At 39.5% G+C, this 25,737-nt stretch overlaps 1 protein-coding gene across 16 annotated transcripts in view; it reads left to right on the top strand.

Moving 5' to 3' along the window:
• Window positions 1–25,737, top strand: part of REV1 (REV1 DNA directed polymerase) — an 81,924-nt gene that overhangs the window by 50,531 nt on the left and 5,656 nt on the right. For 13 of the 16 annotated variants that reach the window (XM_039867126.1, XM_039867121.1, XM_039867128.1 and 10 more), the window contains 8 exons: window positions 812–928; window positions 5,410–5,518; window positions 9,598–9,726; window positions 11,726–11,880; window positions 14,226–14,345; window positions 19,897–20,117; window positions 20,379–20,551; window positions 25,550–25,652. In XM_039867126.1, coding sequence (XP_039723060.1) covers window positions 812–928; window positions 5,410–5,518; window positions 9,598–9,726; window positions 11,726–11,880; window positions 14,226–14,345; window positions 19,897–20,117; window positions 20,379–20,551; window positions 25,550–25,652 — 1,127 coding nt within the window. Of the gene's footprint in view, window positions 1–811; window positions 929–3,340; window positions 3,540–5,409; window positions 5,519–9,597; window positions 9,727–11,725; window positions 11,881–14,225; window positions 14,346–19,896; window positions 20,118–20,378; window positions 20,552–25,549; window positions 25,653–25,737 lie in introns of all 16 variants that reach the window. The other 3 variants (XM_039867125.1, XM_039867127.1, XM_039867137.1) reach the window with 2 other exon arrangements.

Consider the following 25,737-nt stretch of genomic DNA (forward strand, 5'->3'; position numbering starts at 1 on the left):
TGGTTTTCTCTGTGTCTGAAAGCTGTAGCTATGAGCATTTTCCTCTGAGAATCAGACCTTCCCTTAAGGAAAGCTAAGAGTCTCCTGGGGCTAATTCCAGGACCGGATTTTTGTCCTAGTAGTTACTGCTTCAGCTCTAAAAGGAGTATTTAGAATGTTAAAGAATTGATTTTAGCCCATGAGTGTCTCTTTGATGCATTGTTTGTCAGTAAATGCATTCAGTATAATATATAAATTATTCATGCTATTGCTTTAGAAGTTATAGTTAACTTGTAACTTACACACAGGGAAGTGATATATGAAAAAGTTTAAAACTAAACCTCAAACTGAGGACCGTATACTTGCATTTACTTATATAATAGGTCAGATTGTGATTCCTCTGCACATATATTTAATTTGTTTCTTGCTATAAAATTGAAAGATTAGTCTAGATTTTACCCTACTTTTTTGATACCAGAAATATTAAAAATCTAAATATAGTTATTCTTTTGCTCCCTATCCTTCCTAGTCTGAATCTAGGATCTGAGGTGTGTTTTCCAACTGTAAGAAACCAAACAAAAGCCATGGAAAGCTAAGTGATAGTATTGCTTTAAAGTTGAATAAATGCATCAGAATTGTCATAAATAGTTTACTTTTTTATGGTGGGGGTGGTGCATGACAATTTATATTCCTTAAAGATAATAGCTCTTCTAGAGATTAACACCAAAATAAAGCTAAAGAAAAAATGTCATTTTTAAAATTTTTTCTTTACTTGTCAGTGTTAATATTCTTGTACTTAAATTTAAAAATAATTTTATTCTTTTCCTCACAGGAAAACCAGTGGCTGTCACAAGTAATAGAGGCACAGGAAGGGCACCTTTGCGTCCTGGCGCTGACCCCCTGTTGGAGTGGCGGTATTACCAGAATAGAGTCCTGAAAGGCAGGGCAGGTACACATAATGAGCTCTCTTTCAAGTCACAGTGCCCCTGCCGAAGGCTTCTGGATATTGCTGTTGATGTAGTCATTATAAAAACAAAAGCAGAGAAACAACTAGATTTTTCATTCAAGGATTTTAAGGTTGTCCGTGACATCTTAAAGCAAAATCTGAATGTAACAATACAGATGACTGATTTATAGTTATGCTTTGTTGAAATGGATGATGATATATCTTCCTGGAACAGAGAGTGAAGAATGTTTTATAAGATGTGATTAGTTTGCTTTGTGTAAATGTAGATTGGGGTGAAAATCATGGACATATTTGTGGAAGCTTCTGGACTCGAAATGTAATTGCAAGTTGGTCACCTATCATAGTAAAGACGCTAAAGTTTGTGTTGCTAAAGATTTGTGTGAGGCATGGGAATAAGAAGCAGTAGGACTTAATGTTTATTGGAATGAAAAGGTAAATACCAGCAGTCATTCCTCATCTTTTTCGAACCTATTTCATATGAGAAACATTTTCTTACCTCTTTGGCTTTTAAATTTTGGCTATTAATAAATAAAAATTATAAATTTATACTAATTATGATATTGTTAAGATTTTCATATATCTTTTTTCCCTGAGTAAATTTCCCTGAGAAATATTTGCCCGTAAATTAAATTTTTTTGACACTGATCAGTTTCCTTATGGATGTCTGCAAAAACGAAAACAAAAAAGGTTTTCTAAATTAGTTTTTCAGAAAAATAGTAATCAGAAAGTAGTCAGAAATTAGATATGCAGAACAGAAGGCATGCAGTTAAATTTCAGCCCAACTATTTCAGGTCTCTAGTTTTCAGTTATAAAACCTTGGATTTATTTTAGTAGTGATCTCGGTGAAATTAAGGCCAAAGGAAAGCCAGTGGGCATGGCTGAGGGCGTTTTCTGGGATTGCAGTCTCTTTTGTTGTGGTCATCTGTTTATATGGTGTAAGTACAAGAGAAAATAATTATAGATACATCTTCATGCTTCAAGTGTTTTCCAGATTTTCTAAAGCTTTTCTTGGTTTTTAAATCTTTGAAGAGATTTTTGAGATTCTAGCATTTTGTCATGAATAGGTCTTAAGGTAGCTGATACTGATCTTGTTTGGATATAGTTGTCTTGTGGTATTTGATGGTACAGGTAGTTTCTTAAGTATTGGTAGTATAGTTTTGTGGTAGGCTGGTTTTTATATTTTCTGTGTGATATTCAAAGATGAAATCTTAAGTTCCACACAAATAAGTAGTTTGAGGAAATACACAATTCTGGTCACATATTAGACACTCAGTAAAAACTTAATAAATGAATGTTGAAAGAAGGAAAAAGTACCAATCATAGCATTCAGTAACATCTCTCAGTTACTCAGTGTTCAGAGTGTCTCCAGTGGGTAGAATCTGGTGTTTACTGCACGCTTCCTTATCTCAGCAGTCTGCGTCTGGGATTTCAGCCTTGACAAGCACACGTTTCATAGAAGTGGCAAAGAGCCACTGTTAGGTCTTCCTTCCATCACAGATGATCTGACCATGAACAGTTTATTAACAGAATACTCACTGTCCTTGGTTACCTAATTGTCTTCATCAGTTTAGCCACTGGATTTTCATAACATTCTAATGATCTTTTTATAATTTACATCTCTCCACCTCTACTGTGGGTAGTAAATGAAAAGGACACTCGCCTATCATTGAAAACTGTCAAAATAGACTTTCCTGTCACTAGGAAAGATGAATGTGATATTTTGTATTTTATATTCTTTCTTTAACTTGATGTCATTCACTTTTATGTCTTAAGTAAACCTTTCGACCCATTCGGAGTTTACCAAAATGTTTGGTTGTCCTCTATTATAAAGTTTGGTTGCCATTAAGCTTGTACTTAGAACTAGCATTGTCAGAGTGTCTTTGTTCCTCTTTCCTTTTTATCCCTTATCTCTCTTTCTCTGGGTCCTTATTAGATGTGACACCAGATTTAAAAACATTGAGAATCAACTCAGGACTCTGGCTTCCGCATACTAGCTTTGTTTTAAAAATTCAGTTCTAATGTGTTGGCTTGTTTGTCTAGCAAAGTATTAGAACAAGTTGCATCTTTAGCCCTTTGTAGAAGCTTTAGTTTCTTATTCATTGTATTCAGAAACTCTTTGTCCAACAGAGAGCACAAGCAAGGGCTCACTGTCCGGGGCTTCCTTTGGTAGCTGTCTCCTGAGCAGTGCTCAGGGTGACACTTCTCATTGATGACCTCATTATCTGGAAGCCATTTATACTCATGATTTTGTGATTGGGCCTTTTGATCCCTCTCTGGATTCCAGGATGCAGATATTTCCTGGCCCTTCAACAACTTCAGTGTTCATTCTAAAGAACAACAGTTTTTAAAATCATATTAGCCATAGATTTATTCTCAGCGATTTCTTTTTCACAGACCTGGGTCCTGGCCTCTGATTTCTCCAACCGTTCCTCCACATTCTCCATGTGCCCGTCTAGTTTGTCAAGTTTTGATGAGCAGTTCTCTACCTTGCCCTCCAGTGAGAACAGTGTGTCCCTGCATTTCCCCGAATCTCCCTTGAAGCAACTCACTGCGCTGGCGGAGGGACCACGCACCCTGCTGCACGGTGGAAAAGGTCAGCCGCCCGGCCACCCACAAGGGACCCTAGGCGCCACCTCTCTGGCAGGCATTGGGAGCGCAGGGGTCTCAGACACTGCTCTCGCTTCAAGCATGGTTTTCTCTAATTGTCAAGACAAATATCTTAGATTGTTTAACTGTCCCTTCAAATAGAAGTCCCCTAACTCCCCAGCCTTAGATGCATAACTCATGGTTATACTTTGAAAGGCAGCTGGTTGTGGCTGTTTTAGGCTTCAACTCTTTTTTTTTTTTTTTTTTTGGTTAAGTAGCAGCCTCTGGAACTGTGATACTCACAATCCTGAAATTCTTAAGATTTTCAGCTTAGAATAATAGACTGTAAAAGCAGATATTTAGCTTTCTAAGGCCCTTTGGAAACACTGGATAGTCTGCTCTGCATTCTGTCTTTAATTTGTCATGGTATATAGCATATGTTAGTCACTATATCAGAAATCATAGCTCAAATTGTATACTCGGCTGTTTTAATTTTTAAAGCAAGTGGGATTTGGATTTGGCCTCATTAAGATGCTAGTCCTCAGAGCTAGATTCGCATTTATGCTTTGTGTGTATGGGTGCTACGATCCGGAAATGCTTGTATAGGTTGCGTAGTTGGGTAAAAGATGGTCACTGCTGGAGTCAAACAGGAAAGGTTAGGAAAGGTTGTTTTAGCCTATGAAGCCTGACACTTTGCCATGTTTTTCTGGTGGTGCTTTAACTTGGCTGATTTTTCATGGAAATTATGTCTCTAATAGAAGAGAAATACTGAGTTTGTTATATATATTGTGGTAGTGGACTCAGAATAGGTTTGTCTAAAATTAGCTGATGTTGTATATCTCGGTCTTGTTTTACTAACTAATGGTATTGTTCATAATAGAACTGTGGCTGAGATTGTGTTTTTAAAATATGATTTTAAAGCATATTGTTCTTGGAACTTAACAGCCGTACCCAGGGGACTTGGAAATGAAATTGTGTTTTACTCTTTTTCTCAACTGTTAGTGAAGCCGATGGTGGTAAAGCACATGGAGTGGCTGCCACTGCAGGCTCCCCAGACTGTGCTTTGGTATCAATGTAAAGCTGCAGATTCGATTTGGATGTGCAGAGAGATACCAGTGAGCTGCAGTGTTTAGGCTAGACTTGTATTCGGTAAAGCAGTTGATATTCTGATCACATGTGAATGTTGTTACTTGAACATGCACTGGTAAACCAAAAGTAGAACTTCCTGAAAGGGGAATGATGTTGTGAAGCTTTTACCTGATATGTTCATGAAAGAAAAACCTTAAACTTAGGATGAAATTTTTATGGTATGTTATCTACTAAGTTATCGTTTAATCAAATGACTTGTAGGAATTTGATGTTTGTCGAACATGTTGTTAATTAGCTTTAAGTTTTGCAGATAGTTCTTTTAGGAAACAGCAAAGAACCTTTAAAGAGATTTATATTTTCCATTAAGTCCCATTACAAAGAGCTGTATAATCCTTTTAAGGCTGTGGAAGGAGGGTCATCTTCCTGATCACTTTCCATCCTTGTCCATCTAAAGAGACTGGGTTATTTTATATTTATGTATCTTTTGATATATGTATATTTTTTTTAACTATTATTAAAACAATATTTTCAACTTGTTCTGAGTTTTTATCTGACTGCTGGTGAAGAACTTCATGGAAGCAAACCATTTTAGAGTTACAGATTTTCTTTTACTAAGTAAGGTGATAAATATCAGTGGAAATAACTATTTGGAATTTATTAAACTTATATATAAATTTATTTTTTATTTGTAAATTGATTTGTTATAAGAAAGAAATGGAAAATATATTGAATGAAAGTCGAGGAGAACCAGTTTATAATATAGTCATTAAATTTTGTTATTTTTAAAGCAGATATGCCAGAGTCATCAGAATGGGAGAATCAGGATTCTGCACAAACAAATGGAATTGATTCTGTTTTATCAAAGGCTGAAATTGCATCTTGTAGTTATGAAGCCAGGTATGTGGAAATTGTGTGACATAATATTTAAGAATAGTTAATTTACTTAGTTTATATAATCTTTTGAAGTGAATTGAGACATGCTAGTCAGGCCTATCATATTTTAATGTTATAGACATTTTATGGAATGAAAATGTTTCTAGTATTCCTTCCATTCCTGTTTTTTCACCTCACCAGTGCTAGATAACTTTAAATAAATACCTTAGTTTCCCAGTGAACCAGTACCTACAGTAGAAACCAAAAGAAATTGGACACTCATTTTTAAACCATTGTCTTTTGAGGCATGGAATTAGAGGATCAGATGTTTTGAAGGGGGAGGGCTTTCAGCTCTTCTAGTGGTCCTCTGACAGCTCAGAGAAATCCCTTGTGATTTAAACCTCCCAGTACTGTGTCTTTTTTAAATTATGTTAAAACTCGGTTGTCTCTTAAATTATAAATAAATAATTCCATACTGGCCTACCTAATAATCTCATTTAAAATTGCAGTGTTGTCAGCTCGTCACCAACTTTGTGTGTGATCTTTATCTTACAGTAACCTTAAAATCTCATTGCAGTTGGCTGTTTCAGTGCAAGAAGAAACAGACAATACCATATATGTGTTCCTCATACTTAAAAAAATCAGTCGTTTAAAAATAATCTATTATAATTATTGTTAAAGTAGAGGAAGTAATGAATTGATTAATTAAAAAGAGCAGTCTTTATTTTTTTCCTTTCTTGATAACTGAACACAGACATTTTTACCTCTGTAACACAGCAAGTGTTCACACATTTTTGGCATTGATAATAATGATAAAAACCATATCAGTTACATTTTTCAGTCTTTTTTTTGAGAGAGATTAGGGTAGTGTCTTTGGCTTATCATTGATACTTTTTTAAAATTGTGGTATAATTGACATTTTCAGATGTACAACAATGATTTTCTATATGTAACATTTTTCAGTCTTGCTTAAAAGTTGGGGTTATTCAAGCAAGTCTAATCTGAACAAAAAATATTTCAACTCAGCATTATCTAACAAGAATAGTTTGTTTAAAATCTTGCCAATCGTTTTATAAATAGAATATTTAAGAAGAAAGCATCATATACAAACATGCATAATTATAAAATATTTTAAATTACTTGCCACTCATGACATGTCAGACTTTTATTCCCAGACTAATTTTGCCTTTCTCGTTGACAGAATTGTTTTAATTTTTTTCATTGTTGATAATGTGTGTAGCTGAGGAGTTGCAATTTTAATAAAAAATTATCACGTGTGAGTACATTTGGATTATTATATGTTCATTAGCATGGGTGGTTTAGAGCTGATTTCATGTTGTGCTCAGTACCCTGGTCTTTCCTCGCTAAGTTCCTGAGTGGTGACCTGTGCTATATTAATAGCTGGACAGTTGTGTTTGGGGTCTGGAGGGTGTGATGAAGCCCAGATACTCACAGTTTAGATTTTGATGGTTGATGAAATGAAAGCTCCACCCTTTCTGTTCTGCCTCTGCAGGATCTCTCTTCTCACTCAGTGCCCCAGGCTGGGTGCCGGATGAGTCTGCCACGGTAGCCTCCAGGCGGAAGCTTCACTTGCTCCTGGTGGTTCTGGATTCTAGTGGCCAAGGCTACATCTAGACTCTAGGCTTCTGTTGGAGTTTGAGTGGTGCATTTGTATTGTGTCACAGATGGTGATTTTCAAGCTGAATGTGTAATAATATATGAGGGCTAAATAATATGTAGGAAGCCATTTAAGTGCTACTTAAGTGGCAAATATTTAAAGAGATGCAGAAAGTGATAAAAATGAATTCGAGTATAAATTGGAAAAAAACTACCACAAAACCCACAACCGTGGGGGTGTTTGTCTTTTAATTGTAATTTTCCATTTTCTAGAAGGCCATTGCTAATGAAGGTCTCCAGAAAACATTTCTTGGAGCTATCTGATAATCATATTTTCTTTAAGCGAAAAGACTTTTTTAAAATAAGTATATTGACAGTTGCATCAGAGATGTTTCTGGGGTTGGGGTGGTGCCTGGACTGTAGGTTTGGTTGTCTCAGTTTTATGTGTTGGTGAGTTTTCAGTAGACAGATGAATAATGGGGTTGGCAAAGGATGAAACGGGAACATGAGATGGTAGAAGCCATAGAAAGGTAGGCTGTGTGTATGTAGGTCAGAATATACATTACTGTTAGTTCTAGCTATACTTACTGTAAAGAACAAGCTTTGTATGTGAGAAGGTAGATATGTGGATGAATAGGCCATTTCTGCCACACACAGGAAGCACTCACTGGTGGCCTCTTCTGCCTAGGCTTTTAATAGGAGGAGGAGCACGATGTCACCTGAGTGAGGAGTCACTTCAGACTGCTGTGTGATGGTCTTTACTCATTTATTTTATATGAAACAAATCTCATTTCTCAACCATTGATTCAGAGTCTTTTGCTTCCCTCGGTTTGGGGAAGCTTCAGGTTCTCCTTGCTCATGGACTTTCCAAACAGCCTCTCTCTCCAGGATGTGGATGTGTACAAGTCAATGCGTAGATGTGCTCTACTCTTCTAAGTAACATGCCCTTGTTGATTTTCGTATGTGAAAACTTGGAAAATGAAATGACTGTAAATGTAAGAATATATTTATAGGAACTGTGTAACATATTTCTTTAAAAATGAATAATTTCTTTTATAAGTTTAGCTTTTCCATGCTGACCTATATATCTAGCATCATTGAAATGTTATATGCTATTAATGTACTTCTCTGTAGACTTGTAGACTATTACATATCATGCCTTGCCTTAACTAGACGTGGCCGCTGACCATAACCCTTCCTGGGTGGGTGAGGGCAGGGTTGTCCTCACGAGCATCCTGAAATTTCATGTTCACCATCTTTTATATACCACCTCACAAAATGCCTGATACATAAAATTTTGTTGAATGAAAGTTTTTACCATGTGTTTTGTCAGTCATTACTTTTTTCACCATTTTTTCTCCTTCCTGTTAGATATTTCTCATCTACTAGGGGCTTCGTGGTCAGATAACTCATTACTGTCTTTGTATATGTAAGGAATGCATGTCATTTTGCTTTTTCTCTGAGTAGCTTGGAAGATTCTCCTTCTTGGCTCTCGTTGAGGGTCTGAGATGGAGAGGGTTCACAGGCCTCTGAGTAATTAAAGACTTTGTAAATATGTTTGTTAAAATACGGCACACCTCCATACAAAGTAAGCACTTAGGTAAATATTTATTGAATGTATGTATAGAATAACTATTCGATGTATTTCCATAGGCGTGTGTAATCTGGTGAAAACATTGCTTATTTGCTTGTGTTTTTAGTTTAATATTTTTTCTTGATCCATTGCAGAATGATAAAATGGAATTTTACTAATTATGCATAATTCCACAATTACACCTTTGTGCTGCATGCTCTAAATAGCAAGGATAACGTGGGTCATAGAGACACACAAAAGATTTTTTTAAATTTACCATTTTTAGTTGGGTCCCTTGAAGTTCTGGAACCCTGGCTCTAGCCCACAGTCATGTTCACTGTACACAATGCTGTTGACCTCTCTGCTACTGTAGAGCCACTTCTGGAGCATGGAGTTGGTCTCTTGGGAACCGGGCAGTAGTAAGGTGGGCACATTTTATCTCTCACTATAGCACAGTTTTGTGTAGTTCTTTCATTGTATGCTTTGTCTTCGGGGGATGAACCCTGGCCAAACCGTGCCGTGCGACAGGGAAAGAAACTGGTTTTTGACTGCACATTCCTGTTCTGTGGTGGTTGTGATATCACCAGAATATGGCAGCTGGCATCTCTGCAAAGCGATCAGGGGTCTGAGTCTTCAGAGAAATCTTCCAGTACAAGAGCCAAAGCTGAGATTTTAGTAACATTTTGGCAGACCTCCACATGTCATTAACCCTAATCAGATAGTTGTGTAATTCCCTTTGAGGAGGAAACAAACCTGTAAGTCTTCTTAATGCTTATTTTTACCCCTAATGAGAATGCAATTAAATGAAAATTGTATATTAATGGCATGGGGAGAGAATATCAACATACTTGATATTTTTTTTGCATTTAAAGTTTTTTAGTTTAACCTCCATTGTGTTGTATCTTTTCTCTAGACAAGTTGGTATTAAAAATGGAATGTTTTTTGGGTACGCTAAACAACTTTGTCCTAATCTTCAAGCTGTTCCATATGATTTTCATGCATATAAGGAAGTCGCACGCACGATGTATGAGACGTTGGCAAGGTACAGTATATGACACTGTCACTGCGTTTCTGTGTCCTCCTGCTGTTTCTGTCTAATAGTAAACTGAGTCCAGTTTATTTAGGGTTGGCAGGGTCACTTTTGCAAGACTTCTCTCTTTCAGGAACCGCCCCCTCAGTATCCAGTGTGACGGTCCCCTCTCCTATTTTTGAGCAGTTCCATTCATCAATAGCTCTGTCTTTTTGCTGCTAAAATTGGTCAGAAATGAAAGATTAATTTTTAAAACATTTATATTGTGGGTATATTTAACATCAATTCAAAACTCAAAAATTTTTTAAAGTGCATGGCAGGCTTCATGTGCTCTAAAGCAGGAATGAGCACATTTTCCCTACCAAGGGCTGTGTGAGGTCTGTATTCCTGCATAGAGTGAAAGCAACCACAGACACATATCAGTGAGTGAGCCTGGCTGTGTCCCATTACGTTGTTAACCAAATCAGGCTTGTCGACCTCTGGGCTGTATCGATGTTCTAAGAGAAGCTTCTTGCCTTTAGCTTCACCTCTTCCTTGACTTTCTTATTAGATTAAGTGCATTCTTTCCAATACCTGTTTATTGAGTATTAATACAGGGGACTGTTGATGCTGCTAGTCCTGCAGAGAAAAATAAGATCCAATCTCTGCCTTCATGGGGCTTAGTTTTAGCAGGAGAGAAACTAGAAAGGGACACGTGCAGTTACTGGCAACAGTATGTGGGACTGGGTGCTGGATGATGAGCCACCTGTAATCACAGCTGTCCTCGAGACCCAGCTATGGGGGCATTGGTACCAAGTGAAAAATGCACTTTTTTAAATCTGTTCCAAAGCTGAAGACAGTAGCAGCATCCAAATGAGAGTGGGGAGTGGGTGACTGAGCTGGGCAGTGGCCCTCCTGTGTTCCGGATTCCATAGCAGACAACCAGCCTGAAGCTCAGGGTAGGAAGATTTGTGGGAGAGCCACACATGCGCTGGTCCTGGTAGATTCTAGTCTGGCGAGATGATCCCAGCGGCATGCGGCTCTTATGTGGGGGAGGAGCATTCACTGTGTTGTGTCCCTACCCCCGGGAGACTGCTGCCTCAGCTGTGTGGTCCATGCCCTAGGGTAGCTTCCACTTGGAAGCAGAAGTCCTCCTCAGGTAAACCCTTCTGCTCTCACAGATGTCTCCCTCTAAGCACCAACAAAGCACTCCTCTCTTGGATAAATACAGATATTAATTAGTCTGATTTGTTACCTGCAGTAGATGTGAGTGGAAGACGAAGACTGTCCCTCCTAGTATTGTTATCAAGTGGATTACCAAAGATCCATTTTGATCCTGAGGCCTCTCTGGTGGCCTCCCATTTGTGGTCCACGTATGTGATTAGCATTGGGGCCACATGGCAGCACTCCTGTTCTCCAGCTAATTAAAATGAGTCCTTTGCATGGGTCAGTCATGACCAAAAAACAAAAACCAAAGCCCAGACTGTTTCCACATGCAGGGAATGTAAATGGTGTCCTTTAACGGAGGCATTTGGGGCGATTGGCCAACGTATTCTGTATCTCTAGGCCTACTACAGTGAATGCTACTTAATTGTGGTATTTTTGTTTAGAACAGCATCAGTTACTTATTTAACTGATTTATGTGGTTTTTCTGTTCCTTAAAGATTGTGGTAAACCATGTTTGAAAGTTTTTTAGATTTAATGTTATGACAGTTCTAACTCACCCACCAGTTTTCAACTACTCAAGAGGTTTACAAAGACATTCTCAGTATAGAGGAATTAGCATGGTTTTTGCTGTGTTTTTTGGTAGATAATATGGAAAAAAATATTAATTAGTTAACTTTGCAGTTAAAAGTCAGGTGACTAAATAATGGCACTTGGGACGGTTTAATGAAAATGCTATTTTTTAGCTTAAGTCTTGTGAGGAAATCTTCAAGAAAGACACCATGGGAAGACTATTTCGCAATGTTTGTGTGTCTGTGTGGATAGCACCCAGTGGCTGTGCTTCACTGCCTTTGCTTTGTGTTGATAGCTACACACATAACATTGAAGCAGTCAGTTGTGACGAAGCCCTGGTAGACATCACTGAAATCCTTGCCGAGACCAGACTGACTCCTGATGAGTTTGCAAATGCTGTTCGCATGGAAATCAAAGACCAGACTAAATGTGCTGCCTCTGTTGGAATTGGTCAGTACCAGCTCAGCTCATACCATCCACTTTACTTACAGCTTTGCTTTGGGATCACAGACTATCACGTAGCTTTTAAGAGTGATTTTTAGATTTTGTTTTTATTGCCTTACTGCGTAAGGCCTCTTGTAAAGCAGTTCATAGCATTGCTCATAGTTGTGCGATACATGAGATAAAAGTGTTAGAAATGCCAGTAAATGGTTGATAATATTTTTGGAATAAACAAGGTGGAATATTTCTTAACTTATTCTTCAAAAATGGGGAGAATTGAATTCAATATTTGTAAGCAGTATTTTCAGAAATGCACAGAAGTCGTGTTTTAAAACATTGGGGCTGGGGGTATGGAGTGTTATTAAGTCTGTTGTAATTCAGTTACTTTCTGAACTTCCTCTTTCTGGAATGCCCAGTGGCCCTGCCTTCCTTCGCAGCTCTGGAAGTCGCTTCAGTGACAGGTGCCCTCAATGATAGTGCTGTCCCTCCCACCAGTTATCCTTTTTAAGCCTTACACTCTGTTTCCTCTGTTACTCCTGCCTGTTTATCCTTCCTTTGTTGACCCCTCAGCTGTGCCCTCTGGAGCCCTCCCTCACACCTCAACTTCCCTGAAACACCTCTTCCTCTGAGACTTCTGAGCACCTCTTGCCAAGATCCCTCTTTCATTGCTGTTCTCTGAAGCGGGTCCAGTTTGTCCCTGCCATGCTCTGTATGCCACAGGCTTAGAAAGGAAAGAGAACATTTCGTTTAGCTTCTCATTGTCACTTCTAACCATTACTCCTCCATTCTCTTTCAAAAACCCTTCTTCTGAAGTTCCCTGTCTCATTGGTACCCTTGGGATCTTAGTTTATGGAGATAACTGAGCGATGACACAGAGGCCAGTGCTATTGGAGGAAGATGTTTATGACTTAACACTCCCAAGAAGATGAGGGGACATGCCACACCTCTTGCGGACCACATGGGGAAGCGGCAGGTTTTGGTCGGGAGGCAGAAGCAGGAGTGAGGGGCAGGCTGAGAGCAGAGTAAGCAGTTTAGGATTGACCACTTTGGGTAATTCTGGTGTCTTCGGGCTATCAGGCTGACCTCTAGTTGCCTGGTACCTGGCCCTGGGATGATTTGGGGCAGAATGAACATTGGCTTTTTATGTGAGCTTGATAAGGAGAGAGTTGGGGGTGGCTGGCTTGCATGTAAGAGGCACACTTCCAAGTAAAGTTGTTCACTCTCTAGAAATTAGCTTGCCCTGGGAGGGGGGCCTCTCCCTGGCCAGCAAGACTTCAGGATGTCGAAATATCATGAGGTACAGAAAATAGAAATGTGGTTAATGCACTCATAGTATCCCTCCAGTTACCAGCCAGCCCACTTGCTTACTCCCTCAAGTAAGACCTGCAGTTCCTTTTCATCTCCCATTTGGGACTTACCTTCTGTATTCCAGTATTGGGCATGGGCTGAGGTTTTTTGTTTTTCATTGTACTTATTTTTAATTTCAAGTATGACAATATGAATACATTCTTTTAAGTTCAATAATTAAAACAAAAACCCCACATGATATCTGCACTTCTCAGCCCCCTTTTCTCTTTCAGAACTCACCACTTTTATTATGTTGTGGCTGTCTAGAAGTTTTTCTCTTCGTAGATATCTATATATTTACTGTAGGTAAACACATACTTCTTACGTAAGTCTTCCATAAAACCAAGACATGTCCTTTATGTAAGTCTTCCATATTTTCTGCAGATGTTGTTATTTACCCAGAAGTTCACTTGATATCCTAGCTTCTCTGATCCAGTTGTCTTTCCAGTTCTCGGTTCCTTTTCCTCCACTCTACTGTAGCTTCGTGTCCACACCCACACCTTGGACCTCACTATTTCTGTTTCTAAGATTCTCAGACCCTCAGTTTCTACTACAGGTGTTCTATTCATAGGTGAGAATTCTGGCCCTTTGGGTTTTCTTTTTTTCCCAGTCTGATAGCATTCCTTTGGCTTTATGTCCCTTCAGAGCCTGGATCCACTAGTTGGTAAAACGAACTAATTTCCAATTATTGCCCTCACTTCCTATAAATCACAGTCGTTAGGACTGCCTCCTCCATTCCTTTACCCTGGGCAAGAGACGTTGAAATGGCACTTATTTTGGAACCAAGATTAACCTATGTCCATTTACTGTGCTCGTTATAATCTGTGACACTTAACAAAATTCTGCCACGTTCGTACTGTGTTTGAAATGATCAAAATTGCAAATTAATTATGTTTATTATTTTTTGAAATTTGGTCACTAACCTGTCTATAGATATCTTTGTTAAGAAATTTTTAAAAATAATTGTGAATATTTCTTGAACAGCTTTTTATTTTTTTACTTTTTAGGTTCTAATATTCTCCTGGCTAGAATGGCAACTAGAAAAGCAAAACCAGATGGCCAGTACCACCTAAAACCAGAAGAAGTTGATGATTTTATCAGAGGTCAGCTAGTTACTAATCTACCAGGTAAATACAAAATTTCTTTAACATTTATTTATTGGAAACATTTATTAGTGCTAAAAGTTCTGTAATGTGCCTCTCTTTTCCAAAACATGAATTAAAATTTTTGTTTATTTTTTGAGTGCCATGAAAAAATTTGGAATTTCAGTGACTATCTTCTCAATTCAGTTATCAGCACCTTAATGTTACATTTTAGTTTTACTTATCATGTATTTTACTTTTAAGTATTTCTCAAGTATCAAGATTAAGGGATTCTAAGAAATCATTTTTAAGGGAATATGATGAAATTTACTTTGGTTCTTTAAATAAATCATAATTGAAATAGCGTACTTTTAGGCCAATGATAAAATTTTGAGAATCAAGTCCTCTATAAAATTATCTTGCTGGACTAACGATAGTTTTCTGAGTTTAGTAAACCAGTCGTTGTAATTAAAAGTAGAGAATGTATGAATCATATTTGGAAGAATAAAACCCTAACAAGGAAGTATTGTGTTCTGCTAACTCAAAAGTTGAAGTAAAACTTCCATGATATCTTTCTTGCCTAAGGGGCAGGATGTTTGGTTATTTTGCATTTTCATGTAGTTACTGTGTGGCTGACTAACCTAGCATGTAAAAATCTTTCCATGGGAATATCAAATATAACTAATTATAACTGAAAAATAGTTGCCTTTTAAAAGGGCCTTGAAGAGATGTAATTTTTTGTGTAGGACAATTCATTTCACAATTATTAAATTTTTAGACTCGCTTTCTATGGTAGATGCCTCTTTCTAAGCAGTTTCTCTAAGCCATATAGCAATCCTGAAACTGTTTCAGATGACCCTCTCCTGTTTGTTGTAAAGCAGCTTGTCTTAGCTTCATAAAGCTCCTTTGTATTTGTGGTGGGGAAAGTTCAAGGCAGTACATTTTTGACAAAAGGTTTTTTGAATGAATTTGTTTGTTTAAAGTCGATTTAGTGCTATTTTTAGATGTATATTCTTAAGCCTAATAAAAGTGTGTCTAAACTAAGAAATTTAGTATTATAGGCCATAAAATAATAAATTGCCCAAATGCCATTTTACAGTGGATTAGTCTTAAAGCTTCCTGACCCCCTAGTAAATAACTCGAGAAATGTATTAGTGTCAGAAATATGGAAATGACATTTTGGTGGCCTGTTTGAGGTTAAATTTGAATAATTAACCTTATAAAAACAAGCTAGCAACTTACAGCACCTCCTTGACTAACATTTCATTCAATGTCAGTCTATTACAACGGTGATGAGAAAAATAATGGATTCCTAACCAGAGCCTCTATCTGTGAGGAGCTGTCATGTCCTTCCAGGTCTGCATGAGTTTTCTATGGGGACTCTAGGTTCCTTCCACATCCCAGAACTGTCTGTGCACATGAGGGGACTTGGTGTGTCTACATTGTCCCTATCTGAATGAGTAGGATGTGTGGGGGTTGTCCTGCGATGGAGGGTGTTCCATCTAGGGTGGGTCCCCGTGGTGCCCTGAGCTGCCAGGACGGGCTCTGGCCACTTGTGACCCTGAGCTGGAGAATTGGGGGTTTGGAAAACAATGATCTTACTCGTTTTTCTTCATCTCCCTTGAATGTATGCAGAACTCACGTTTATTTCAGTGTTTAATATTAAAAGTGTTTTGGGTCTGTGTTTAGAAATTTGCTGATTGGAAAAATGCGATGGGAACCAAACTCTCATTTCTGTCAATTAAAAGTCAAAGTTTCCAACCTATCATTGACATTGAGGACTCACTGTACCTTTTAGACAACACGATTTAAACAGTTTAATAACACATCATATTGCAGTTTTATATAGAAACGAACCAGTATATTTAAAGCTGCATTTGAAATTTGAATTCAGGTGTATTATACTAGCTATCTCTTTTAGTTTGCTCAGGCTACCATGACAAAATACCGCAGACTAGCTGGCTTAAACAGCAGAAATTTTTCTCAAGATTCTAGGGGCTGGAGTCCAAGACTGAGTTGTCTGTGTTCTAATCTCTTCCTGTAGAGACACCCGTCATAGTGGATTAGGGCCCTCTCATGACCTCATTTTACCTTCCAAGGCCCTGTTTTGATTGTATAGTTACATTCTAAGATACTGGGTATTAGGGTTTTAACTTAAGAATTTCGAGGAAACAGCTGTTTAGTCCATAAAACCATCTCCAAATGAATCATTTTTGTAGGATTTGTTGTTGTTGTTGTTGTTGTTGTTGTTTTACACAGAAATGAAGAATTTTTAGTTCCTTGACCTTTCACCTTTATTTGCTTCCTGGTTGGAGGGACTTTATTTCTTGAAGGGCAAGTGTGAGGTTACGTGTCCTGGGTGAGTTCTGAGGCACAGCTTTGAATTCCCTAAAGGATGTCTGAAAGATAGGAGGCAGCAAGGTTGGCTTCCTCTGGCAAGCCACCTTCTCATGTGGCCTCACCTTCAAAACCAGGTTGTAGTCACTGAAAATTGTATGATTTTCATATATTTAAACTTAACTTTTATAAAATCCGCCAATTCTTAATGAATTTGAACATTGCAGATATGTTATCCCTGTCCTGAAGATGGCATTGTAATCCACCTTTTCCCAAAATGTGCTCTAAGAGCACAAGCTGTTCTTTTAAAAATGGGTTTCCTGTAAGTGTGGGACCCCTTCATGGTATTTCCGTGTTCGCAATTAGCAATCTCCCAAAGACATTTGAAGATGAATATGTAATATCTGTTAATATCCTATAGATGGTGCTTTGAGGAAATTTGGCTCTCTAACCAATAAACCAGGAGAAATGGGCTTACCATACCTTGCTGCTTGTCCCCCACAAGCACTCTCTGGCTGCTGAGCCCTTGAGTGTCTATCGAGCACAGAGTGTGCCGAGCACAGCACTGCGCAGTCACCGTAGCTATGAGAAGGAAAAACAGTCTAGTAAGTCTGTTGAAGGAGACTCCACATAGTAACAGTTATATGTCAGGCTAACAGATAGGTCACCTAACGAGATCTGTTTATCTAATGACAGGCAGGATTGTCCCCAACAGTTGTTTAAATGCGATAGTTGTTTCTGTGTGTACCCGTAGTGTAAGGCCTTCTGTGCCCTGTTTAGCCCATGCTGGGTTTGTGCGCCCAGGCTATGTGTCTGTCTCTTCATTCTCAGAGAAACACCATGGATGTGTAGGTGGACCTAAAGATCTACACTGTCCTAGGACAGCAGCCACTGCCAGGTGACACTAGTGAGATTAATTGAAGTTAAAATTGTAGCCCAGTTCCTCAGGTGCACTGGCCACATGTCAGCACTCTGTCTCCATGAGTGGCAAGTGCCACATTGAACAGCACGGAATATCTTCATCATCACAGAAAGTTCTATGGGACAGTGCTCATTTAGATAGTGAAAACTTTCTTAACACTTTACTCTTCCTTCTGCGTCTCTGCTGGACTATCAAGTTCTGGATGCTATGGAGGAGATATCAGTCACTTCTGGTCTAGAATAGCAGTTCTCGATCAAGGACAGATGCCAAGTCCTTGTCCCAGTGGCTTGACCAGGAGATTCCATGTCTTTATTTTTCCTCTCTCCAGCTCGGACACTTGCTTCTGAGATGCCATATTTCTTGGCTTTCCCCTTTTGAAGTGACCACATTCAGTGTGAGCCTCGAGCCCTGTGACTTTTCTGCTTAGTGGTGCCCCCTTCCAGTACGACAGTTAGAGTTAAACTAGCCACCCTCTTGAGGGTTCATTGCTGACTCTAAGCTTGACTTGTCCACCCCAGTCAAGGTCACAGGCTCAGAGGCTGACCACCTGCAGGCTTCCCTCCTGAGACACTCAACTCTGGGCCTACCCACTGCACTAGACAACCTTTTCTTCTTTCCTAGAGGGACTGCAGTTAGATCAGGTTGATTGTGGCTAATTTGGTGATGGTCAATGTAATAGCCTTTCTTTTGTGCCTATTAGTGAATAGTTCTGTCCATTGTACTTTAGAATACTCTCAAAAATGATAAGTTGCCCCACCCCAGCGCATGCACACCCACACACACACACACACACACACACACACACACATTCTTAATCCAGGGTTGTTACTGCCTCTTGCAGACTTTGCAAATAAGAACAGGTCAGCTCTCCGGTCTGTCAGGAAAGGTCATTATCACATGAGGGTTGGAGTCAGGTGGCAAGATAGAGACAGAGAGCCTTGCCTGAGAATGGCCGTGTTAAGTATCATTCTTTCTTTTCTCTCTGACTTTGGCCAACCCAGTGTGGGATTTGTCCTTTCCTTTGAGTGTCCCTTCCCCACTTTGAAAAAACCTCAGACAGGTTCCACTTAGGGTCTCACCTTTTTTGCGATGCTGCTTGTCTGAGGGGTTGTGTTGCTGCTGAGTTGGGCACTGCATTTACTTGTTCTCTGCTCTGACTTGAACTTTAAAACAAATGGGAGGCAGCGCCCTCGAAACCTCTTATCTGACTTCTCTTGGTTTAAGCTTGTCTCACCTATGTGCAAGACTGTAGGTCTTTTGTGGAGGGGACAGCCTCCTAACCTCCTGCCATGCATCACTGCTGCAGGTCTCCTGGGAGAGCTGGACTCAGCTGCTTGTTCTTGCCACTGAAGACACTCAGCGGGCAGGAGACGCTCAGTGAATAACAGCAACATGACAGGCAGGTGTCAGACTTCAGTCTGAGGCATCTGATAGGACCCTGCAGGAGGCCAGGACGGTCTTCTCCTTACTGATGTGAAAGATTGACTTGATGGTGTGGAGACTGTTCCAATAAGTTTGGTTTCCTTAGGCTACTCTCTTAAACACCTTCCCTGGATGTGGACACCTTTGTTAAGCTTTCGGGCAGACTGAGAGTGACCAAACCCATGAGCACCCTTTGGGTGAGGCCCAGCCTTGGGTCTTGAGGAGTGTGACATTGGGGCTGCTGCCTGCTGGCCCAGCTGTAGGCGGGGTCCCACCTTTAAAGGGAGATCACATTTTTTGATAAAAGAACTCTGTATTTCCCCACTACCACTTTGCTTGCTTAATGAACCTTCATCCCCAGGTCACTGGTAATACTTTGTCCAGTATGATGACAGGTGATAGTTTCGGTTTTGGGCCTGTGTCAAAAGTTCTTATTCTAGTTCCCTTTTAAAGAAAACGTGGTCGAAACGCTACTGTAAAGTTTGGCTGTCAGTGTCATCACAGTGGAGCCCTAACATCTGTGAGCCTCCAAGCATGTCTGTAAGCCATACTGTAGACTCGTTTTAACAAGCCTGTAACTTAGTTGATTTTGTAAGATAGAAACCTTGATATAAGTAAAACTTGCATTCTTTTGAGAACTTATTTACTCATACATATTTAAGAAATCCTGGTTCACCTCTAGTGAGATGATGATTATAGAAATAACTTTGTTAGCATAATATATGCTAAAAATTTCTTTTACTCTATGAGATGCTTCAGTTATGTCACTTAAAAATTTCAAAGGACATTATTTTAAATTGTTATATGTATGAATGATAGTTATTTCTTTCATATTGAGAAATTGTTTTTAATAGTTTTTGTGCAGAATTAAAGAACTATATACATGTATATACATATCTATATCCTCTTTTCTAGGAGTTGGACATTCGATGGAATCCAAATTGGCATCTTTGGGAATTAAAACTTGTGGAGATCTGCAGTATATGACCATGGCAAAACTCCAAAAAGAATTTGGTCCCAAAACAGGTCAGATGCTTTATAGATTCTGCCGTGGTTTGGATGATAGACCAGTTCGAACTGAAAAGGAAAGAAAATCTGTTTCAGCCGAGATCAACTACGGAATAAGGTTTACCCAGGTACTAACTGAATGGGTGTCACCTCGTATTGTCCTTTATGTCCTCACATAGTGCTGTGTCGTCAGCTAGACCACAGACTCCTGATGCTTGAAATGAAGTCCTAAAACTCTTGCTACTCCCAGAGCTTGTAGAATCTTTGTATTTAACAGATGCTTAGCAGGATAGTAAATAATGTGCATACTTAATATTGAAAGTTAAAATACTTGAAGAGTTATTAGGTGTATAGGCAAATACATGAGAGTTTTTTATGCCTTTTTGTAGCCAAAAGAAGCAGAATCTTTTCTTCTGAGTCTTTCAGAAGAAATTCAAAGACGACTTGAAGCTGCTGGCGTGAAGGGTAAGCGCTTGACTCTCAAAGTCATGGTGCGAAAGCCAGGAGCCCCTGTAGAGACTGCAAAGTTCGGAGGCCATGGCATTTGTGATCACATCGCCAGGTAAGCTTATCTTGAGGGGTGCTGGAGCTTCATGTTTCAGGGCAGGTTATTATAGTGACTAGGAAACTGAGGCCATGGTGGGAGGCTAGAGGTGAAGAGCTGTGAGCTCTGGTGTTGACAGTGGAGCAGGCCGCAGCCCAAGGCCAGCGGAGCAATGTGCACACACTCGGGTTCAGCCAGTCATGGGGCCTGCGGCAGCAAGTCAGCCTGACAATGTCCCCCTGACCTTCCCAGCCCACCCTGGGGGTCTTCCGGCTGCTGATTTCAGTGCATGAACAGAAGGAAAGGGAAAAGCCTAACACCTGCCTTGAGGGGGACAGTTGTAGCCTCGGGGGAAGGGGCCCATGGGGGAAATCTCAATCTAGTGATTCAGTAAATGGTTTAGTGCAACATTTGCTTCATTTAGGGAGGTCTGGTTTCTGTTTGTGAAAAGATCAATCATTTTAGTTTCTATAAACTAGTAGAAAACATTTAAACACTGTTTTTTATGTGAGGGCCACTGATATAAAACTTCAGTTTAGATTTATGACCAATATGAAAATACTTTGTTTGCATGAAATTTTCTACCACAGTGTGCTATGTATTTTATCTGTCGGTCAACCAAAGCTTTGATACTTTTGACCCTTAAAGCCACATATGAGAAATTCTGAAATATACTTTAAGGGTAAGCTCATGTCAACCATATTATTACATTTATGTATTTATAGCAATGTCACTGAGTGTGATGAGATGACACTCTCAAACAGAAAACTTCTAGCCTTATCATTTGTTCACCATGAAAACGGATTATAAATTATACATTAAACAATGTAATTTATGAAATATTTTATGCAGTTGGTAATCTTGAACTGTTGTATTTACCTATTTCAGTGAACATTTTGATGTACTCATTTCAAATGGTAGTTAAATAGAGCATTGGTGGTCATTTCTGTAATAAGTTGGTTTTTAGTACCTTGCTCTGGATGTAATTTTTTAAAATATGGTTTCTATGGGAAAATCAAGTCCAATTTATAATACCTTTTCTGGGAATGTACCCTGCAGCTTTATTTTTTCAAGATACAGGGAAAGGATCATCCAAAAATAATTTTCCTTTTGAGGGAGAGCTGGTAGTAATTAGTTTCCTCTCGCCATATATGCAATTTTAAATATCTTACATTTACTTAGCGTTGTGTGTTGCAGTGCATTCAGCAGTACCGAGGGGCTCCCTCTGTCTAATCTTGTTAAGAAAATCAGCCTCCATTGTCATTCTCTTTGGAAAATCCAGGTTCTCCCAAAATCTAATTACAACATTTAAAAAATTGGGATTAATTACACTTTATTTCCCACAACCTGGGATAATACTCATTCAGCTCTTTTGTAAGCAGGTATCTGTTTGCCATTGCTGGCATTTGTTCCTTTTTTTTGTCCTAAACATTAAAAAAAGTCTTATGAAATTTTTAAAAAATACACAGAAGTAGGAAGAACAGTATAATGACTCCCATGTACCCATCACCTGATTTCAGCCATTGCTGTTAGCTCCCCTGCACCACCCTTCCTCCCTGACCCCATCACCGTGACGCAAACCTCAGATGCCATGTCATTTCTTCCTGTGTCTCATGTTTATCTCTACAACATAAAGACTTTGTTTAATAAACACAGTAATAAACAGTACATTTTGCTTTTCCTTTAAAACACTAACTTTGAATGAAATGTGATGATGCAAAAAGAGCACAAGATTAATTGAAACATGTCATTTCATCAGTGTCACCAAGATCTAGATCATCTGCGAACCTTTAACTTAAACCTCACCCTGTGCTGGTATTATAACTGAGTAAGAAATGTTTCAGGTGGGCAATTATGCAATATTATAATACCGACCCTGTATTTTCTCTATTAAGGGGTTGACAAACTACTTCCTGTGAGCCAGATCCATCCTATGGCGTATTTTCATAGGACTGTTGTGAGGGAAGATTGATTTTTATATAGGAAGTTGTAGAAATGAAGAGTGTGAAAGAGACCACTAGACACAAGCTATTCAGTGTCTGGTCCTTTAGAGAGAATAAGAATGGGCCCTGCTGAAGTCTGACATAATGCTCTGCTGAGGAGAGGTGCCCCACATTCTGTGATTCTGTGATCTCTCCTAATTGGCCTTAGTCAAAACCCCATGGTCATAGTCATGTGACTTAGAGTCCGATACATTATAACGTTGAATTAGAAATGACAGATTTTAAGTTCCTTGTCAAAGCCACATGTAGATTGAGGCTTGATTATCACTTAGGAAAATTTTTCTTCTGACAGTTTTACTTTTAAGAAGAGAATTTCCCCCCCTTGGAGTTCTTTTGTGTACATGCGTTTTAATTTTAATTACATATATGTACATACATGTTTTATCAAAGTCATATGCAGTTGAAAAGGTGTCACATACAGTGTTTTCAGTCCTGTGCACACCTCCCTGGCTCTGAGTGCCATTCTTGTCAGCTTTTTAGTGGTTTCCTTCAATATTTACATCTGTATTTCTGGATACTTAAATTGCAGTTTCTAGCTTATTTCACTTTTGTGGGACGTTTTCTGACTCCTTCCTCTCTCCCAAGCCCACTGCTGTTTCCCTGTGCGCATTTTCTCCGTCCCCCACCAGGCCATTAGTTTTTAGCTCAGGCCCTGTCTGGTGTTGGTATGACAGCCATGTGTGCACTGTGTGGGGCGACCCACACTGTCCCCTGTGGCCCAGCTCTATTCCTGGATTTACTGACTGTCTTGTTTTGCTTGTTTGCTTTTTTGTGACTTTGCCAGAGTTTGCTCCCCGCGCCCGCCCCCTCACCCCGGCCCGGTACATTTCAGCCCATCACAGCCCATTGGTTTGACCTTTTTTCTTGAAGACCTTACTCTGTCAGGCCGGCTGCCACTCTGCTGCTCTGGTCTGGGTGGGTGTAGGGCCCCCCGGGTCACACTGGCCTGTCACCTTGCTCATTGTCCCTGAGGAGGAGTGCAGGGTGGTGTTTTTCAAGCCTGCATTTCTACTCTCATGCACGACAGCTGTGCTGACTCAGAGGTTATGAATGTGACTTAAAGCTAGAAGTCATTTCCTCAGACACCCAGTGGCTCCGTGGCCATGTCTCTCGAGATCACATCGAGAAGGTCGTGCCCTCTGCCTGCCTGCCTGTTGGTGTCGGGTCTCCGCATTCTCTCCTAACCTCAGGACCTTATCTTACCTCAGGGGTTCTGGAGTTTGAGCGTTTTGGTCTTCGTGTTTGTGCTGGGTACTCTGTCAGTATTAAATTTTTTGTTTCTAGCAACATTTTAAATTTGAGTGTTTTGTTTTATTCTTGGACATTTAAGTGTCTCATTTCACAGACGCGGTTCTCGCTCTTATCTCTTAAATATTCTTCTAGTCCCGGAGTCAAGCTTTCCCTCCGAGTGCCTCCTTTCCTGTTTGGTTGCTGTCTTTTATATTAGAGGTCCTCTTCATGTAGTTATCTGTCTGATGGTTCTGGGCTGTCCCTTCCCATGTGAACAGCCAAGATGTTGTGGAATCTCCAGGTTCTCAGTGGGACGTGTGGACTACTGGGCGCCACCGTGGGCAGCAGTCGGAGGGCTCGCTACAGCTTGGTCACCACGGCCCAATGGCGGGACCTGCTGTCTTTTCTGTTAGGCTTGCCTACAGGGTGGGTGACAAGGTGCATTCTGGTGATTTGCTGGGAAAGAGGTCCTGGCGGGGAAGTGTCTCTTGACGCAGGTGCCTCACCTTCCCTTAGCCATGCATGTACCCCGTGGCATCTCTTCACTGGGCTGTGGCAAATCTTCACCGGGGTGGGGGAACATCTGGGACTGTTGCCCCTTCACAAATTCAGCCCGTCCTCTCTTGTCCCCCCAGAGACACCTGGCACCTCTAGTGACTGAGCTCCCTGAGGCTTTGTGGCATCAAGTGTGGCATCAAGCTTGTCTCAAGCGGGCGCCTTGCTGTTGGCTTCTGGTGGACATTTGGCAGCCTGCTACTTTCTGAGCTGCTTTCATTGTTTTAAATTCCTCTCCTCCTGTCTCTTCTCCCATTTCTATTTTAAGAGTTTCACCTTTTAAAAATCATTTCAAGTCAGTTTATTGATGTTTTGGAAAGAAATGAAGATAAACACGTTTAAGCCACTGTGGTCTACCAAAATCTTTTAAGTTATTCTGTATTTCACCTATGTGAAGTAAATTGAAGGTAATTATTTGGTAACAAATCATTTTGCAAATGGTTTTCTTTAAAAAACAGGCACTTTAGTATGTAGTGTCTTCGTGGTCCTGAAAAGATAAATACAATCAATGCCGTTGTGGCACCTAGCAGTGCTGGGGATGCTCAGCCCTCCTCCTGGGTCCCTAAGGATCTAAGAACTGTGTGTTCCAGTCTCCCTGGGTAGGCAAGGCACTGACTTCTCCTTCGTCAGAGCTGCCCACACATCTCTTTATCTACTTACAGAACCTCTGAGAGAAGGTAGAATTGTAATGAGCATATTCACATGTTAAAATTTTTGAAGGCTTTGCCTCCAAAATAGTGAAAGTGGAGTCAAGAATCAGAATGCAGGGGCTTCATCTCTCTTTCCTGAATATCAGCCGCACCTCAACCAACATTGATAATCTTGGACCTAAAATATTGTACTTTAGCATTCATTCTTTAGTTGCAACACAATATGCTTATATTTGTATATGCATTAACTAAAATACATATTTTTTTTTAAAAAGTTCCAATTTATTTTTAGTTGACCAGGTTTCCATTAATTTTTATCTTAAAATCTCCATGTTCTATATGATTTTTCTTTTCCCCTTGCTGCTAACATAATTAATTAATTTGGTATTACTGGCTTCCTTGAAGGAAGACTATATCTCATTCATTTTTAAGGATTATATTTAGAACTTATTTAAATTTTTTATAGCTTTGCAATTTTTCTCTGACTCTTTAAACAGTTCAGTACTACTGAGATACTGGTGAATACATATGGAATGTAGCTTTTGTTCCTTTTAAAAAGTTAATTCTACCACTTACAGGACCGTAACTCTTGACCAGGCAACAGATAGTGCAAAAATAATTGGAAAGGCTACACTAAACATGTTTCATACAATGAAACTAAATATATCGGATATGAGAGGGGTAAGTATATAACATTTTAAAATCCTTTCTGTAATACTGTTTTTCATTTGAGGTTTGATCTGAGAATGATTGTGGTCGGCTGTAG

This window comes from Pteropus medius, unplaced genomic scaffold, assembly GCF_902729225.1.
Source record: "Pteropus medius unplaced genomic scaffold, Ma_sr-lr_union100, whole genome shotgun sequence".
Classification (NCBI taxonomy): domain Eukaryota; kingdom Metazoa; phylum Chordata; class Mammalia; order Chiroptera; family Pteropodidae; genus Pteropus; species Pteropus medius.